This window comes from Bison bison, unplaced genomic scaffold (genome assembly GCF_000754665.1).
Source record: "Bison bison bison isolate TAMUID 2011002044 unplaced genomic scaffold, Bison_UMD1.0 scf7180017864163, whole genome shotgun sequence".
Lineage (NCBI taxonomy): Eukaryota > Metazoa > Chordata > Mammalia > Artiodactyla > Bovidae > Bison > Bison bison.
The window spans coordinates 2,725,476-2,745,247 of NW_011494735.1; the positions used below are offsets into that span (position 1 = coordinate 2,725,476).

General features: G+C 40.4%; 1 protein-coding gene across 1 annotated transcript in view; it reads right to left on the reverse strand.

Moving 5' to 3' along the window:
• The window catches only part of KCNMB4 (potassium large conductance calcium-activated channel, subfamily M, beta member 4), a gene marked incomplete at its 5' end in the record, with an annotated part of 83,095 nt that overhangs the window by 38,241 nt on the left and 25,082 nt on the right, over positions 1 to 19,772 (reverse strand). The window contains one exon of the mRNA XM_010841623.1: positions 8,504 to 8,631. Coding sequence (XP_010839925.1) covers positions 8,504 to 8,631 — 128 coding nt within the window. The remainder of the gene's footprint in view (positions 1 to 8,503; positions 8,632 to 19,772) is intronic.

Below are 19,772 nucleotides of genomic sequence, written 5' to 3' on the forward strand. Positions count from 1 at the left end.
GAATATGTAGAGCCTTACATTTCATTCAGTTGTCTATGACATTTCAAATCTTCATGCCTCTGAACATTCATTATTTTACCCGAAATCTCTTTCCTTCAGTTCAGTTCAGTCACTCAGTCTTGTCCAACTCTTTGTGACCCCAGGCACTGCAGCATGCCAGGCCTCTCTGTCCAGCACCAACTCCCAGAGCTTACTCAAACTCATATCCATCGAGTTGATGATGCCATCCAATCATCTTATCCTCTGTCATCCCCTTCTCCCACCTTCAATCTTTCCCAGCATCAGGGTCTTTTCAAATGAGTCAGTTCTTCACATCAGGTGGCCAAAGTATTAGAGTTTCAGCTTCAGCATCAGTCCTTCCAGTGAATATTCAGGACTGATTTCCTTTAGGAATATTCAGGACCGATTTCCTTAGCCTTCATTTATCTGGAAAATTCCTACTCATTTTTTAAGAAAATACAATTCAGAAAATACTCATTTTTTAAGAAAATACAATTCAGACTTTCCTCTATGAAGGCTTTTCTCTCTCTACTCCTTTTCTCCATTCGAGTAGGTCCAAGCACTATACTAGTGTGTGTGTGTGTAATGATGGCACTTAGCACTGAATACATTACATTTCAATTGTTTGTTTACATGTTGGTCTTTCATAGTACTCAGTGAGTTCCCTGAAGACATAAACTGTCTTATTATCTTTGATTACCATCACCTGGTGTAAAGCTAGTCATTAATAAATACTTGAATAAAAGAGTAATAGGGTATGTGTGCTCAGGTGCTCAGTCGTGTCCAACTCTTTTCGATCCCATGGACTGTAGCCCACTGAATTCCTCAGTCCATGGAATTTTCCAGGCAAGAATATTGGAGTGGGTTGGCATTTCCTCCTCCAGGGGATCTTCCTGACCCAGGGATAGAACCCTTATCTCCTGCAAGTCTCCTACATTGGCATGCAGATTCTTTACCACTGAGCCACAGGGGTAGTTCTAATTCCTAGTTTTTTAAGGAATCTTCATACTGTTCTCCATAGTGGCTGTATCAATTTACATTCCCATCAACAGTGCAAGAGGGTTTCTGTTTCTCCACAAACTCTCCAATATTTATTGCTTATAGATTTTTAAATGATGGCCATTCTGACCGGAGTGAGGTCATTCACGCATTACCATACCTCATTGTAATTTTGATTTGCATTTCTCTAGTAATGAGCAATGTTGAGCATCTTTTCACGTGTTTGTCATCTATGATAGAAACCAATACAATATTGTAAACCAATTATCCGCCAATAAAGAAAAAATTTTTTTAAACAGTAAAAGACTAAAATGGTGGTAATTCAATGGATGAAATCCAGGATGCTGGCAAGGGTAATACCATGATAGAAGAGTGATTAGCTATTTTGTGGCAGGAAGATTTTGGACTCCCTAAAACAATATTGTTTATTTCAAGGGAAGGAGGTAGGTATTCACATAAGTGATTCTTCCAAATAATTGAGGTTTAACCTTTTAAGTTGAATAAAAACCAATACAAATATTAAAATATAATTGGTAACATCTTTCTAAAAATGCATTACACATTTCCTTACCTATTAAATAGAGTATATTGAACCAAATTTAACTTTTTTGATGACTCAGTGTCATAATTATGAAACTCAATTACTATTGAGGTAGGACTCTTTGCTCCTCCACTTAATGGCTCCAGACTGTTAACCATTTGGTTCTTTGATAATTTTCTTTCTCTTTCACCATTAGGATTTGATCCATCATTTTAAGCTATTGCAATTGTACACACCTTCAGAATCAGGGAATTACAAAATCATAAAACTTGAGAACTTAGAGGACTCTTAGAGATCATTTAATCTATGAAATTTTGTAGGTAAGAAAACTAAGCCCTAAGTAAGTGAGCATTCCTTTTCTATGACTTTCATACTGTACTCTAAAGAGCTTTCTATTCAACTTTAGCTCAGACCATTATGTTCATCTTTGTCTAAAATGCTAAGGACAAATTTAATTTGGAAAATATATATCATAGGACAAACATACTCTGGGTGAACTTAAAAATTAGGATATATCTGTTCAGGATGAGAAGTACAACATATTTATCTTATTTCACAATAGAATTCTCTCCTTTGAGTTATTTTTGTATGTTCCATCACTTTGCTCATTAATCAAATTTCTGTTATGTATTCATTCAAGATCTCACTCAGCATCTAATCAGTGAATAATTAGGCTATGCTCTGATTAGTTGTTTCCACCATTAATGTTAGAAATTTACTGGGCAAGGAAAGAAAAGCATATACGTATACTAAGTACTCATTCTTGTGCAGATATGATCATTACCAAAATAAACAAATAAAAAGTAAAATCCTGAAGATAGAACATGTCTATCTTTGTCTCATCTTACAGATAAGAAAATCAAGAGCAAGAAGTTCCACAATTTACCCTAGGTCACATAGTTATTAAGCGGTAGAGAAGAAATGTAAACCAGACACCTAAGGCCACATGGTTGCTGCATTAAGGAAGTCATAACCTATCCAAGGAGAAAGATACATATTCAGCCAACTCTCTAACAGTGTGATAAAAGCAATCACACCCCTGTAGGAACTCAGAAGAGGGAGGGCCTGATTATACCTGAAAAGGTGAGAGAAGTTTACACAGTGGCCTTTGAGGCAAGTTTTAATAGTAACAAAAATAATAATGGCAAACACTTTCATAGGAATTACTCAGGGTTAGGCATGTACCATCTCACTGATAACCTCACAATAACCTTATCATTTCTCCCTTCTACAAAGGGAATGGGGCACACATAGGTCAGAGTAACACACCACATGTTAGAAAGTGGCTAGTTTCAGCCTTCCTACCACTGTAGCATGCTAATTCCTACAAAAGGGAAAAGATGAAGGAAGGGGAGAGAGACAGCAAAGGCATGCATGTGTGTGTGAAACAGGGCATACTCTGAGGACTGGCCTAGGTGGAATGAATGTGTAAACCTTTAAATCAGGTCAAGTCACCACTCCCCATCACTGGCTACTCACCGAGTTTAAGAGAAATGTAAACCCTGCCTATTCTCTCCAGAATCAACACTCACCACTTTCCTTCTCCCTAACAGCTTCTCTGTCGTGGGGGCCTTTTGGGTCCTAAAACTCACCAAACTTTCTTGCCTCAGAACCTCTGCATATAGTGGTGTCTCATTCTGAAATACCGTTCCCCTTGTTTTTTGCCTACCTAACTCTTGACCATCTTCTGGTCTCCACCTAATTACGATTTATGCATACAGGCCTTTGAAATTCCCCACCTTGTTATAATGTCTCATAGCAGCACCCCCAGCTTTTCCTTCATGGTGTTTACTCCACTTTGTAATTATCTATCTAATGTGATGATACGGTATAAGCTCCATGAAGGCATGGATCATGTCTGTTTTTCTTTTTCCAGCTTATAGACAGGGGAGTAAACAGCAGAAGTTGAACCTGGAATCAGAAGGGCATAGCCTTCATCCAATGAACAATAAGAAGGCAGAAAAATTTAATCAAGGACTGTGATAAAATCAAAGAAGACTTAAGTGAAGCACAACAAAACTTAGCCTAGTGTAGATGATTGATGAAAGAAAGGCCAGGCCTGAAAGACCAGTTGCGAGGCACTTCAACAATCTAGATGAGAAACAGTGAGGGCCTCAACTGAGGGAATGAATTCAAGGCTTCACAGGTGAAGTGGCTGGATCTGTTCATTTGACAACTGTGTGTGTGTGTGTGTGCATGTGGGTGTGGGGGTGCACACACATGCATGTGTAAGCCTGCTCTGTGCCCTCTGTGAACTAATATCCACTTAGGACAAAGAAATTAAGTATTAAAAAGTAAACCTGTATAGAAAAATACAATGCTTTCCTTAAGAGGAAAAGTTCAAAAACTAAGGACAGATCACTCTTCCTTGTCCTTAGATCCAAAGGGAATTAAGGAATGAGTAGCCATTTTCCAGGGACACGTCCTCGTCAAGGGGAAGCTGCGGAAGGCAAAGATGAGGGAGGAAAATTGTATGGAAAGACTGAGACTCAGAGATGTTTTCGAGCAACTGAATGGAGATTTCAAAACAAACTTGGTGGGCTTCCCTGGTGGCTCAGTGGTAAAGAATCCACCTGCCAATGCAGGAGACACGGATTCCATTCCTGGTCCGGGAAGATCGCACACACCTTGGAGCAACTAAGCCTGTGTGCCACACTACTGAGCCTGTGCTCCAGAGCCCAGGCGCCACACCTACTGAAGCCCGAGCTCTTAGAGCCCATGCTCTGCAACAGGAGAAGCCGCTGCAATGAGAAGCCTGTGCACTGCAACTAAAGAGCAGCCCTCACTTGCCGCAACTAGAGAAAAGTCCACGCAGCAACAAAGACCCAGCACAGCCAAAAAAAGAAAAAAACTGTGGTAAGGGGGCATGGAGCCGTGTGGGCTACAGTCCATGGGGTGGCAAAGAGCTGGACATTACTGAGACACTTTGAGAGAGAGAGAGAGAGAGAGAGAGAGAGAGAGAGAGAAGTGGGCATTTCTGGGGTTTTGCTGAGAAAAGATAAGCCAAGGAAAGGCTGCTGCTGCTACTGCTAAGTCGCTTCAGTCGTGTCCGACTCTGTGCGACCCCATAGAAAGAGACAAAAATATATAGGGAAAGTAAGTGTGACCTTGCCTATACCAAAGAGTGTAAAATTTTATGGAGATTATGGAGATTCGATGCTTCAAGGTTGAAGGAGTCACAGAGCCAGAAGGCTGTATGGGAAGATCCTGAAGAGAGGCAGCCAGGGCCTGGTTCCACAAGCCCTGGGCAGGAAGTCACCACACCATGTTGTGGTTCTTGGGTGGCAGAGAAGGAAGGGGTGATTGCATGGGGACCATCCTTCCAGGGCAGACATGGCTACTGATGGCTGCTCCGGCCACTGCAGATTCCATTCCTGACTGTAACTCACCTAAATAAGCCTTCAACAATGGAAACCTAAGACTCCAATCATCTTTGTCTTAGATTTTTAAAATAACATCCTTTTCTTGAAAACGGAAACTTCTTGGTAACTTTTCTCCCCAATCCTGCATTTGAGTGAAATCTAAAGGTTACTTTAAATATAAAGTTCACCTTATCAAGAGCATCTGGGAGTCTTTACAGTGAGTCTATTTTTATTGCATATTTTGCAGTAGTAAAAAGTGTACTAAGAGTAGATGGCACCAAGGAGCTGCCATTTTTCACACCTCCAACCAGCACTCTTGTTTCCTCTTGCAAATGTCATGATAAAAGAGCCAAACTTCAAACTTCTGTTTTCTCGAAGTCACTTAAAATCATGTATGGCGTGCTTCTGAGTTGTGAGAAACCATCCCTACTTCTGTCTATACCCCAAAAGTTTGAAAATGGGACAGTGAGATGATGGATGGGGAATGGGTATCTGTTCTAAAGAAGGAATGATGAACTTAAATGTACCACTACTAAAGTTGATATACTATAATCGATATACTGTGTTGGCCAAAAAGTTCATTCAGGTTTTTCCATTAGATGTTACAGAAAAACCCCAAAAACTTTTTGGCCAGCCCAGCATAATGCAGGGTGAGTTCTTTACAGATAATTCTCAGCATGCCAGGGAATGGTCCTGTTTGATCTGGTACCGAGGATATTCGGAGTTCGTGCCCTAGCAGAAGGCAGCCCTATTTGGAGGAGGCAGCCTTTAGAAAACTTGGTACCTGAGTGGGGAATGAGGGCAAGTTACCAAGATGACCAGCAGCTGGATAGCACAGCCCGTGGGAGGGGCCTGCCTGCTTCCTCCTGCAAGCTCAAGGTCATGCACATTCGGAAACCAGCTCCGGGTCCAGGGGGTGGGAGCCTAAAGGGTCACCTGTTGCAGACCGTGGTGGGTTCAGTATCAAACTGTCTTGACTGCTAGTGCCTATTTCCTGTGGCTGGGCTCCCCGTCTCACTGAAAACCATATCCCCACGTCACCTTTGTATTTCATTTCTCCCCTGTTTTCCTCAGGGAGTGTTCCCTTTTTTCCTTATTTACTATGTGTAGTCAATATTTCCTTCTCCCTTGGCAGTTTTAGTCCATACTCCGTCTCATTTCTCTGTATCCATTCCTATTTCCCTCTCAATTACTCATCTCCTCCCTCCAATTCTTTTTCCAGTCACGGCAAACTTCTTGAAAAAGTAACCTGCACTTGGTAAAACCTTCACAGGCTCATCTCAGCCCAAGACAAAGTGATTTCAACCCCTTTGCTTTGAGGCAGTACCTAAACTGTGTTCACAAAGATCACTTACACACTCGGAGCTGCCACAGTTGACTTCTAAGCAGTGCATCTTGATTATTCTTTTCCCCTTAAAACACTCGCCCTTCCAAATCTTTTCACTTTCCTCTCAACATCTGGCCACTCTCTCTCCATCTCCTCCCCCTCATACCAATAACACAGAGGATCCCAAGATTCTGTCAACATTTCTCTCCTCACTCCAGTACGCATTCTTTCCCAGTGTGCATTCTTTCTCTTTGCTTCAACCATGGCTTGGGTGCCAACGATTCCCAGATCCGTATAACATTGACCCGGACTTCTTACTCTTGAACTGAAAGTCTGTAATTCTACCTCTTTCTTTTGGATATTTTGAGACTCTCAGATTCAGCACAGTCAGAGCTAGACTATCCTTTTCTCACACTCAGTCAAATGTGATACCTCCCTTTTCTGCATCACTCACATGGCTGCTAAGTTCTGCTGACTGTGATTCTAAATGTCTCTTCTGATGTACCCCTCCATGGGCTACTGCCACTGCCACTACTCTCAAACTGGGATAAGAAGAGGGCTAACAGAAGGAGCTCAGGGAATCAGATGAGCTGGTTTCAAGCTGCATTCTGTTTTTTTTCACTTCAAGACTTCCGCTGGAATCTTTAAGACTCAGTTTTCCCACCTGTCAAGCGGGGCCAGTATTTAGAACTATTATAAGAAATTTAGTGATCTAACCAAAATGTTATTCACAATGATTGGCACAGGTAGCCACTCAGAAACGCTATGTTTTTCACTCAGTACTCTCTTTACTCCCCCCCCAACCCCAATCTCTAAGTAAGTACTGAGCTAAGTACTAAGTACTAAGTAAATCTCTGAGCTAAGTACTGTGCTAAGTACTAGGGATACAAAGCCAAAGAAGATATGGTCCATACCATTAACCAGTAGGCAATCTAGTTGGGAAGATGGGCATACAAACAATTCCAGTAGAGGGTTATGGGTGAGAGGATAGAGTAGTGGCTCTCAATCCTGACCATATACTAGAATTCTTAGAACTGATTTTTTAAATGCTAATACCTAGGTTCAACCATCAAAGATTCTAAGTTAATTCATCTGTGATGCATTTTTTTTTTTAAAGTTCTTCTGGTATTGTTACGACAGTGAGGATTGAGAAAGAGCTCTAGACAGCACACAGAGGTATATCTTGTAGCTGGCATTTTTGGATGTTCTACAAATTGCCCCTTTTCTGTACCTCCTTCCTCTACATGAATTAGGAGACTCTGCCATATCCCTGCCTCAGACGTAGATCCTACCTGCCTGTTCTTGCTTCCAAGTTTAAGAAAGACAGTCTTGGCAGCAGTGTGGAGAATGTCCTGGAGTGGGGCAAAGGGTGGAAGTAGAAGGGCTAGTTAGAAGACTATTGTTGCGTTAATAGTTAGAAGACTATTGTTGTGTTAATAGTTAGAAGACTATTGTGCTCTCAGATTCATGAGAAATAACATGAATCTAAACTAAAACAGTGGCAGAGGGAAGACACAGAAGAGTTAATACAGGATAAAATCAACAGGATGATAAATATAGGTTATAGAGCATAAAGGAGAAAAGTGAGTTAAGAATTACTCAAAGTTTCTAGACTCAGTAAATGAGTAGGCTATAGTGCCATTCACTAAGAGAGGGATTATGGGAGGAAGAGAAAGTCTGACCTAAGTGTGGAACACCCAAATGGAGAGGGACAGCAAAGAGCTGAGAATACTCAACATTTGATGAACAGATTACTATGATTAATCTGGGTGGATACTGGAATAGTCTAGTTCAAGGCACTGTTGCTGTATGCTATAACTTGAGTTCTCTCTAGGTCAAGTAAAGTTTTAATGATGGAAACATTTGAAGATATCTGGTCAGAATAGAAAGGAAAAAGAAAGATAAGATTTGATGCAGCCCAAAATGATGATAAATCTGAACGTTGTTCAGTTTGTGATCATTAATTACAAATGATTTGGGAGAACACTCCTAGTAAACAGTCCTCCTACCTAAAGGCATTTTCTTAGTGTATCCAGAGGGTAAACTCTATGATGCATGATACAGGTTCTCACCTTTTTTGGCTAGCAGGTTCTTCACATGCCCCCCATCCTATACAGTAAGAAAGGGCTACCCTAACTACATGCTAGGAAGAGTCGAGACTATCTCTCTCCACGTTGTATATTTTGTCAAGTGAGCACAATCTATGATTTATTAATATAATTAGCTACCGAGGCTACAAACAACTTTAATATGCACATGTAAATATTTGCTTACCTTTGAAATTGATTAAAATAGCAAGTAAATGGCTGGGAACCAATCTCATCTTTCCAGTACTGTTGCCAATTCATGACACTTTCCAAGTTCTTCTGATTTTCTCTCTTACAGGGAGGAATATAGGAGCACTAACAAAACAGAACACAGAAAGTAAACCTATTATTCTATAGAATATTGAAATATAGGCCGTTTTTAATAGATAGATGGCATTATGCTTATGGTAAATCTAATTTGACCTACTCAATTTTCAATTTCACCAAATTGGAATTGCTAAACTATATTTCAAATTTTGAATTTGGCGCAATTACAGGAAGTATTCCAATAATAAAGATACAGCCAAAAATAACTTTCAGCCATTACACTGCAAAGATACTTTATAAACAATTAATTACAATCTACTAGTGGGTTGAAAGCATAATATGGGCCTGCTGATGAACAAAGGGAGGTAACACAAAAGTTGATTTTTATCCCCAGTCCCCAGCAGACTTTGACATTTTCCTCTTCTACTTTTAACTAACAAAGCAAGCACACAGCTCTCCTCTGATACTGATCTCAGCCAATGAAACTCGTTTTCTTTTCTTACATGTTCTTGAACAGCAAAATCAAAGGGAAAGTTCATCTCAATTACATAATCAACACATTTTGCTAACCGTTGTCCCTTTCTAGCCATGCCTCTGACAAAGTAGTTCTCCGTGAAGGGACTTTATTACTTGAAGCAATATATTCAGCAGAGTTAGAAGACTGCTCTTAACCCTAGATGTTACAATTAACCCTTAGCATTCTAATCCATTTTTTCCATTTCAGTCTTTTATGATGATGATCATGGTGAAGACGATGCCAGTTTACAGCTATTGAATGTTTACTATGCCAGTGAAGTGGAAGTCCCTCAGTCATGTCCAACTGTATATAGTCCATGGAATTCTCCAGGCCAGAATACTGGAGTGAGTGGCCTTTCCCTTCTCCAGGGCATCTTCCCAACCCAGGAATCAAACCCAGGTCTCCCGCATTGCAGGCGGATTCTTTATCAGCCACAAGGGAAGCCCTTACTATGCCAGACATGGTAATAAATGTTTAATGGCCTTACCTCCGATCCTTTTTACAACAATCCTATAATGACCCCCACCTTACAGATGAGGAAACTGAGATTTCCGTCAGTTCTACAACTGGAAATAGAGTCTGGTGACTCATCACATTCCACTCTCAGATGTTGTATCAAGGTGTTCAGTATTAAGGAGCAGAGAAAAAAATCCACTAGCTCTATAGTATAATTTGAGTCACATAATTTTAGAGCATCTACTTTCTCAATGTCTTCTAGCCATTTTGGGGTAAAATACAAACATTTTAGCAAACATTTTAGCATGATGTACAAAGCTCTCCATGATCTGGTCCCTGCCCAGTCCTCATTCTCACTCAAGCCTGGGATGCAGTCATACAGAAGCTCTTGTTCCCAAATCTGCCATGTGGAATCCACAGTATCATACTTGTCTGTTTCATGTCAGCCTCTCCAATTTGTTGGCAAGCTGGGACAAGGGTTATTATTTTCTCTTCTGTATCTTTAAACCTAGGACTGCAGCTAGTTAACACGGAAATTTCAAAAATGTTGGTAAAATTAATAGTAACACATGTGGATACATCTTTATTCAAGAAGAGGAAGATTTTTTTTACAGCAGTTAAATATTTTAAAGTATTCAGTTCAGTTCAGTTCAGTCGCTCAGTCACGTCCGACTCTTTGCGACCCCCTGAATAGCAGCACGCCAGGCTTCCCTGTCCATCACTAACTCTTGGAGTTCACTCAGACTCACGTCCATCGAGTCAGTGATGCCATCCAGCCATCTCATCCTCTGTCGTCCCCCTTTCCTCCTGCCCCCAATCCCTCCCAGCATCAGAGTCTTTTCCAATGAGTCAACTCTTCTCATGAGGTGGCCAAAGTACTGGAGTTTCAGCTTTACCATCATTCCTTCCAAAGAAATCCCAGGGCTGATCTCCTTTAGGATGGACCGGTTGGATCTCCTTGCAGTCCAAGGGACTCTCAAGAGTCTTCTCCAACACCACAGTTCAAAAGCATCAATTCTTCTGCGCTCATCTTTCTTTATAGTCTAATTCTCACATCCATACATGACCACTGGGAAAACCATAGCCTTGACTAGACGAACCTTTGTTGGCAAAGTAATGTCTCTGCTTTTGAATATGCTATCTAGGTTGGTCATAACTTTCCTTCCAAGGAGTAAGTGTCTTTTAATTTCATGGCTGCAGTCACCATCTGTAGTTATTTTGGAGCCCCCCAAAATAAAGTCTGACATTGTTTCCACTGTTTCCCCATCTATTTGCCATGAAGTGATGGGACCAGATGCCATGATCTTCATTTTCTGAATGTTGAGCTTTAAGCCAACTTTTTCACTCTCCACTTTCACTTTCATCAAAAGGCTTTTGAGTTCCTCTTCACTTTCTGCCATAAGGGTGGTGTCATCTGCATATCTGAGGTTATTGATATTTCTCCTGGCAATCTTGATTCCAGCTTGTGCTTCTTCTAGCCCAGTGTTTCTCATGATGTACTCTGCGTAGAAGTTAAATAAGCAGGGTGACAATATACAGCCCTGACGTACTCCTGTTCCTATTTGGAACCAGTCTGTTGTTCCATGTCCAGGTCTAAATGTTGCTTCCTGACCTGCATATAGGTTTCTCAAGAGGCAGGTCAGGTGGTCTGGTACTCCCATCTCTTTCAGAATTTTCCACAGTTTATTGTGAAATTTTATTTCATTTAAATTTTAAATATTTTTATTTAAAATTTTTAAAACTAAATTTTTAATTTTAAAAACAATTTTAAATTAATTTTTAAAATATTTTTAAATTTCTTAGATTAAAATTTAAAGTTTTATTTATTTAAATGTAAAATATTTTTCTATTATATGTAACAAATTCTCATGTTATACAAATATTGTCTCAATGCATATTTACCCTCTGCATATATAGTTTCACTTCTACTAATAACAATAATATATAGCTAAAAAAATTCTGTGAAATTATGAATCCTGAGCTCTTCAAAGCAGCAGTTGGGCTTAGAAGCAATGGAGACCATTAGATAGGGTTCCAGTCTTATTAGTTGTTACATGTTTGGGCTTGAAGTAAATTACTTTTTTTCTAAATTTCATTTTCCCTAATCTGCTAAGTCTCCAAAATAAATTCTAGCTCTATATCTCTATGATTCTCTTCTTGGAGATACAGCAAGAAAGGACCCAGCAGAAGGCAGGACTGCAAACACTGTTGAGTATTTTCTCCAGAAGAGATCCTGCCCACTGGGGAGATGGCCAGGAAGCCTGATGAAACCACCATTCCAGCCAGCAAGGAGGACAAGTGTGGTTAGTCTTTACTTGGAGACATGTATTTTGCATTAGGAAAATGTTTATAAAGGGCTTCTGATTTTCCTGTTGCTTATTTCCTATAATGTGACAGATGTTTCCTTTCCTTCTATTAAAAATTCATTTTCTGTATCATGGTCAACTAGTTTATAAAGTGAGAGTAGTGTCAAATGACTGTGCTCTTTGTAGAGGGCAGAAATTTCTAGATCTGGAGGTAGAAGCCATGAGGTGTGAAACGAAAAACTCATCAGAGGTCTTTTTGCAAGCCCCTCAACACAGGACTTCCCTAGTGGCTCGGCAATAAAGTATCCACCTGCCAATGCAGGAGATGCAGTTTCGATCCCTGGGTTGGAAAGAGCCCCTGGAGAAGGAAATGGCAACCCACCCCAGTAATCCTCCCTGGGAAATCCCATGGACAGAGGAACCTGGTAGGCTACAGTCCATGGAGTTGCAAGAGTCGGACATGATTTAGCAACAAAACAGCTGATACTCAAAACAAGAGGTGTGCTAAACATTTTCGGGAATAACAACCAACAACCAAATGTAATTAAAGCAGATTTTTAAATTCTGTAATTATCTCAGTTTGAAAACTTTACTATTCAGTTTTGGGAGGAGGGGGAAAGAAGTGTCTCTACTGAATGACAGCTCTATAGTCTGACCAGGAGAATTACAGCTACACATTTCTGAAAAAGTCAGACTAAAAGTTTCACGGAGGGTGTAAAGTTTTATATTAGGTATGTTGTGATTTTATGTGGGATAAAAGAAATGTTTATTGCCTCTAGGAGACTTTGAGCTAGTATAGATGGATTTTTGGAAGCAAAGTACTCTCTCACATTGGGGAAAATAACCTGTGATCAAAATTTAAGTATTTTTTTCCAAGGACTGCATTCTTTCCAAAGAGTATCACAGATTAAATAATGAGTTTACAATACTCCAGCAGCTTCTAAAGTGCACATGTCCTTGAAAGGAAAATTGGGAAAATTGTTAAAAGGCTAAACTTTAAGGCCCTTAAAAATCATTATTATCTATTTTTTTATACCTTGATTGTCCATTTAATTGGTCTTTAAAATTTCTATGAAGCCTAACTCAGATTTGCTCTAGATTCTTTCTCAATTTAGTGGATTGGTGTAGATTATAAGAATTTTAAAATAAGGTATAAGTGGAAATTCAAAGCAGTGTTCCAGAAAAAAAAATTCAAAAATCAGTCATAGAGATTTTCTTTTCTGGGTTGTTCAAGTTGTTCAAGGTTTTCCTGGCACCAAATAGCTCCCTCATGAATCTCTCTCCTTTGGAGGAGGGGCACAAACAATGTGTGTCTTATCACCATTATCACTATCATCAGCATGGTTAACACTTATTGACTATATGTCAAACATTTCATTAATCCAAATCTCATTCAATTCAAATGAGCAATTATTATAATCACCCTCATTTTACAGATGAGGAAACTAAGGGACAGAGGGGTTTCAGAAAACCTTCCTTAGGGCTTCCCTGGTAGCTCAGCAGTGAAGAATCCGCCTGCCAATGCAGGAGACACGCGTTCGATCCCTGGTCCTACGTGCCATGGAGCAGCTAAACCCATGTGGCGCAACTACTCAGGCTGTGCTCAGAGCCCAGGAGCAGCAACTACTGAGCCCATGCACCTAGAGCCTGTGCTCCACAGCAAGAGAAGCCACTGAAATGAGAAATCTGCTCACTGCAACTAAAGAGTAACACCCATTTGTCACAACTAGGGAAAAGCCTGAGCAGCAACAAAGACTCAGCACAGCCAAAAAAAAAAAAATTTTTTTTAAATCTTTTCTTAGATTACAAAGGCAAATGGAACAGCTGGGATTCAAACTGCAGAGAATTCTTTTTTTCCTGAGCTTCTTGAGTCATTTTATTATTTTTAGTTTATTTATTTATTTTTTTTTTTCTTGCTGCTTGTGGGGTCTTAGTTCTCTGACCAAGGATTGAACTGGGACCCTCAGCAGTGACAGCGCAGAGTCTTAACCACTGGACTGCTGAGGAATTCCGGAGAAGGCAATGGCAACCCACTCCAGCACTCTTGCCTGGAGAATTCCATGGATGGAAGAACCTGGTAGGCTGTAGTCCATGGGGTCGCACAGAGTTGGACACGACTGAAGCGACTTAGCAGCAGCAGCAGCAGCTGAGGAATTCCCTGCAGAGAATTCTCAACCACAGTGCCTCGCTTTAGGGCTTCCCAATTTTCCCTTTTTGGAGCCCCCTGATTTGGTGGTCAGGGAAGTGGCCTGACTTCCACACCGCTCTCTTGGAGAACTAGTGTAATGTTTTCTTGGGAATGGACTTTGTGAAGTCCTCCTGTGGATTGGCGGGCTGAAGCTGTCGGTTGCAGCCCTTTGGTTTCCCGGTACATTCTCAGAGAAATGTATTGTAAGTCTTTGCTTGTTCCCTCCTTCTCAATTTGGCTTCAGGGTTGGTTTTTGGTGCCACAGATGTAATTTCACTTAGGTGAATTTATAGACACAACGTCTTCGGTCATGGAGGACAATGAGCCTTCCCTTGGAGAAACTTCTTTGTGCTGTTCTGACCTTTTCTTGTTTTTCATTTGCAAAGGCTGCCTTTCCCAACTTCTAATACCATTATCGCCCAAATAACCTTCACTAGAGGCTGTGTCATTTGCTGCCTAAAATTGCATGAAATCACTCTCTTTAAAAAGTCAGGAGAAAAAGAGGTACATGATAAAATATATTTGTTTAATGCCTATCTTTTAGAAAAGAAATTTGAGTTTTGCATTCATGAAGGAAATTGATGGAACTGAATGGGCTATTCTGAGTGTATTAATGTAAAAACTTTCAGAGAGTTTATAAAGGGAAGAAACTATCATCACTTGAAGTGAAATATCTGATTATGTATGCATTATCACTTACTTTACATTATCTTATTTTAGGGCTTATCAAGATTCATAACAGCATTCTTTTTCAGCCTACCACAATGAATTTGTATTTTAATAGAACACTTCTTGAGTGGGTTCTTTGTGATGTGTCTTGAGGATTGCGTTTCAATCATGTGGGCAGAGTAGGCAAAATTCACTTTCTTCCTTTACTGAGTAACTTTAAAAAAACCACTGCACAAAACACACCATCTACTTAACTAAACACTGGGGGCTGGGTTCTATGTTAGGCATTCCTTAAGAAAGAGAAATGAAGACATTTTTTTGGTTCCAGTTTCTTTCTTGACTTAACTTGGTTAGGGAGTATTTACTGAAAGACGTAATATTGGAATAGGTTTAGTAGATTAAATAATTTCCAAAGTAAATTTGGTTGTAAAATGAATTCTTAAAACATTATCTACTGGAACATAGATTTAATTATATTTTATACCATACTTTCCTATTTTCTGAAATCCCGTAAGACCTCTCTGTGTCAGCTCTGGTGTATAATTTTAATGACATTTCTGAAAATATAAACATACAATCAGAAAAGCACTTAAAACAAAGTGGGGGAATTCCTTGGTGGTCTAGTGGTTAGAATTCGGTGCTTTCACTGCCATGGCCCTGGTTCAGTTCCTGGTCAGGGAACTGAGATCCTGTACAGCCAAAAAGAAAGAAAGAAAAAAAAAAAACTCTGTAGAATAAAAAGTTTAACTGAGTCATTTATAAACCCTACAATATTTCACATGCCTCATGACTTCATTAATTGTTTGCAAACATGTGCACTGCATGCAAACACATATTTCTGATGAATGTAGGTTAACTGAGCAAACACATACAGAATTATATGTCAGCTAAGCTAAATTCTAGGGCAAGTGGTTCCAGTATGCACACCCACATCTCAAAGCTAAATGGAAATAATCTTATAGAAGAATCCAAAGGCCAAATAAATGGCTTAGAAAATGTGAAAAGTAGGGCTAAGAACAAAGGGGCGCTAAAATGAGCTCTTCAGAGAGAGCAAGCTGGACAGGTACAGAGAGGTGCCCAGCCTAGAATAGGGTTCGTCAAAGGATGGTCCCACAGACCCCTAGACTGTCAAAAGATCCACCCTTCTGAAAGTCTCACTCAGAGGCACTAGGAACCTGCATTTTTAACAGCTTTCTTTCTTCCTTGGAATGACAGGTTTGGGGAGTTGATCATTTATGCACTAAACCATTCTTGATTGCGCAGTACAGGATACAAAGCTTAGATGTTACCCCCTAACCCTCTTCTTCCTCCCTTCCCAGGAACATGTAGTGCAGTAACAGTAGCATATGTTAGAGTGCTTTGTAGTTACAAAAGAAGAAGTTAAAATTTTGGCTTTGAGGGGAAATAGAAGGCTTCACAAAAGAGAAATCATGATTGTGTCTTTAAGGTTGAATGGAAGTTTGTTTTTCAGAGAATGGGTTGGGAAGGGGACATTCCAAGAAGATGGAATGTGATGGATGTTCCAGAAAGACTGACTCATCTAATGTGCTTGAAGGTGAGGGACATGGGAGAAGACATTGGAAAATGCCCCAATTATCTGAACCACTCACTACTCACGAAGAAAAACAGCTCACCACCCACCACAGAGTATTCCCACCCGCCCCCAACTCTCCTTTAGTTGGACTGTATTATTACGTGTTGAGACCACATCTGCATTTTTGTAATTTAACATTATTTCTTTAACTTCTGGATTCAAATAGACTGCTAAAGTTGGTGACATTATGAAAACTGAAAAAAGTTTGGAACAACATTCCACTTTCAAGAGAAAATAGTTCATTCAGCTGGAAAGTCAGGAAATAAAAATGCAGTGTCTTTGCCAAAAAATATAGGTTGAATCTCAATAGAAGTCAGACCAAAACAAGAAGTTTTAATCTGGAAGATGCTCAACAATAATTATTTATAATAAGCATGGCAGTATATGTGAAGATGTGTTCAATGGCTTATGATGATAATTTAAAATTCTTGAGATGGCCAATCCTCTTATGACCATATAGAACACTTAAATGAAATAAAATGTCTTAAATGCTCTTGCACGCCTTCAAAAATGCCTCATAATGTGTGTGTATGTGTGTGTGCTTGGTCACTCAGTCATGTCCAACTCTTTGTGATCCCACAGACTACCACCCACCAGGCTCCTCTGTCCATGGGAATCTCCAGGCAAGAATCCTGGAATGAGTTGCCATTTCCTCCTCCAGGGGAACTTACCAACCCAGGGATCAAACCCACACATCTCCTGCATCTCCTACACTGGCAGGTGGATACTTTACTACTGAGCCACCTGGGATTCATTATACATATGTGTGTGTGTGTGTGTGTGTGTGTGTGTATAAAATAAAATATTAACAACCATCATTTCTGCATGAATGAAAACAACAAATCCTGTCTGTGGTAAGTCCCCTAGAACCAGAATTGATAGATAGTGGTGATGAAAAATTGATGCTTCCTATTTGTGGCAGAATGTATTTTTCCATAGATGGCTCCACCAATATCTATCCTATTTTACATGCTTTTACAATGTGACATTGACTCTCCTTTACTCAGTGTTGTGGGTTTCCCTTCCCTAGAATATGGATGAGTCTGTGATTACAGAGGAAGTGATGCTGTGTGATTTCCAAAGCTAAATCAGAAAAACAGGACATAGTTTCTGCCTGCATCTCTCTCTTGGGAATGCTTGCCCTTGGAGTTCAGACACTATGCTGTGAGAAAGCCCAGAGTAGTCCATGCAGAGAGACCACACGGAGAGGCCTGTGTGGAGAGGAACCAAGGCCCCCCACTCAACAGCCAACTCAACTCAACTCTCTGATACGGGAGTGAATGAGCCTTCAGATGGTTCTTGCCTCCAGGCTTCAAGTATTTCACTAGAACCTCAGACATCACAGGGCAGAGATAAACTGTCCCCATTATGCCCTGTCTGTATTTATGATCCACAAAATTTGTGATCATAATAAAAATGATACACGCTCATGTGTAGTCACTCAGCTGTGTCCGACTCTTTGTGACTGGACTGTAGCCCGCCAGGCTCCTCTGTCCATGGGCTTTTTCAAGAGAAATACTGGAGTGGTTTGCCATTTTCCTCCTCCCGGGGATCGTCTCCATCCAGGAATCAAACCCAGGTATCCTATGTCTCCTGCACTGCAGGCGGATGATATCATGCTGATGATACACACTGCTGATATCAGAAATTGGGGAGTACAAAGTGTTCTAGATTCCCTGGTAAAGTACAGGTGTGCCAGAGAGTGGGAAATGCAGTGGTCTGTTATTTCAGTGATGCTTCTGGGGGTGTCATGGCACAGGGGATTTCTGGATATGTCCTCCAGAGTGAAAGAGATTGCTGTCCTTTTCACTCGTTAAAACTAAGAGGCACAGTGCATGATGGACCCTTGACATTTTGGAGGAAACACTTACCCATATTTGGGACCCCACCTCTGATCCCTTACTGAGCAATCCACAAACCTGACCCCTTTCAGTGGCAGCCAGAGCAGGAGAACCTACTCTTTTCACTGACCTCTGTGGCCCAGGACCTTGAATGGTATCCAAGCAGTGCCAGAGGGGAGGGATAGATGGAGTCTGTGGAGTTCTGATAGTGTAAATCAAACCCATGCTTTCTTTGACAAATTGCTATTCTCCTTTCAAGAAACTCTTGGTTTGTTACTGATGCCTAAGCATGGGACATCCAGTCACCATGTCATTCATTGTACATTGGGCTATTCGACCCACCTAGACACAGAGGTGGGGCTTTCAGGGCTAACGCAGCTCCTGCAGGCAAAAAGGATTAATAAATAAATGCTTCATATTCCTGACACATCTTCACTTTTGTACTATGGCCTTCTCAACTTATCCTAAGGTTGCAGTTGTTAATCTAGACATATTTTTCTCAGACTAAGATACTCAGGGAGGCCTGGCATGCTGCAGAGTATGGGGTTGTGAAGAGTCAGACAAGACTAGGTGACTGAACAACAACAACATATTCATCGATCTAGGAGTACTCTGCAGTGTGCTTGAGAGTGCCTAAAGCCTATGACCAGTTCTGGTCGAAGAAAACATTTGAGCTCAGTTTAGCATAACTTTGAGCAGAACTTCTAATTGTTTATTTCTCTTAAAAGGAATGATGTTGGATGTACAGGCCTATATTGATTTATGGGCAATAGATAACAAATAATAAATTGCATTTTGAGTAAACTGATTAGAGTATGTTACAGCCTCAGAAAAAGAACTCTGATCAATACATAAGATTCAAAAATTGTATTTCCCATGCACCCTTTCTCAGGAAGCTACTTGAAGATGTATCTCACCAAAGAAAGGGTATATAGACAGTGGCATAGGGTCATGGAAACAGAATACCTAACAGAGGAGAGACACAGCAGGTCCAAGGTGCAACCAGCGCAGTTTGGGGCAGTAGGCTGAAGGAGTTCAGAAAGGAAAGTTTTTTAAAGGAGAAAAAAGTAGAATGAAACAGTTACACATTATGAATAAGTATATGGGCTCCCCAGTTATTGGCACTAGTGGTAAAGAACCCACCTCCCAGTGCAGGAAACATAAGAGACGAGGGTTCTATCCCTGGGTCGGGCAGATTCCTTGGAGAACTGAATGGCAACCCACTCCAGTACTCTTGCCTGGACAATCCCCATGGACAGAGGAGCCTGGCAGGCTACAGTCCATGGGGTCACAAAGAGTTAGATATGACTGAAGTGACTTAGCATAGCATGTATATGAAAAACAGTATACAAAGGAGTCTTACAATTCTGTGGGAGAATTTTGTAAAAGTAAGGTAAAGGTACATAAGGAAGTAAGAAAATATTAAAAGAGCATGATTACTAGTGCAAAGAAAAAGCAGCAATAAAAATGAACATTATGTAGTTAAAGTTAAGCACTCCATGTTAATTTGGCCCAAAACTAAGATATCTGAGGGGTGAATGGCTGAAAAATGAGACGGAATGGGATGGTGTAAGAAAGTTAAATGCTCAGATTCAACCATTGGCAGGTGATTGTCTAA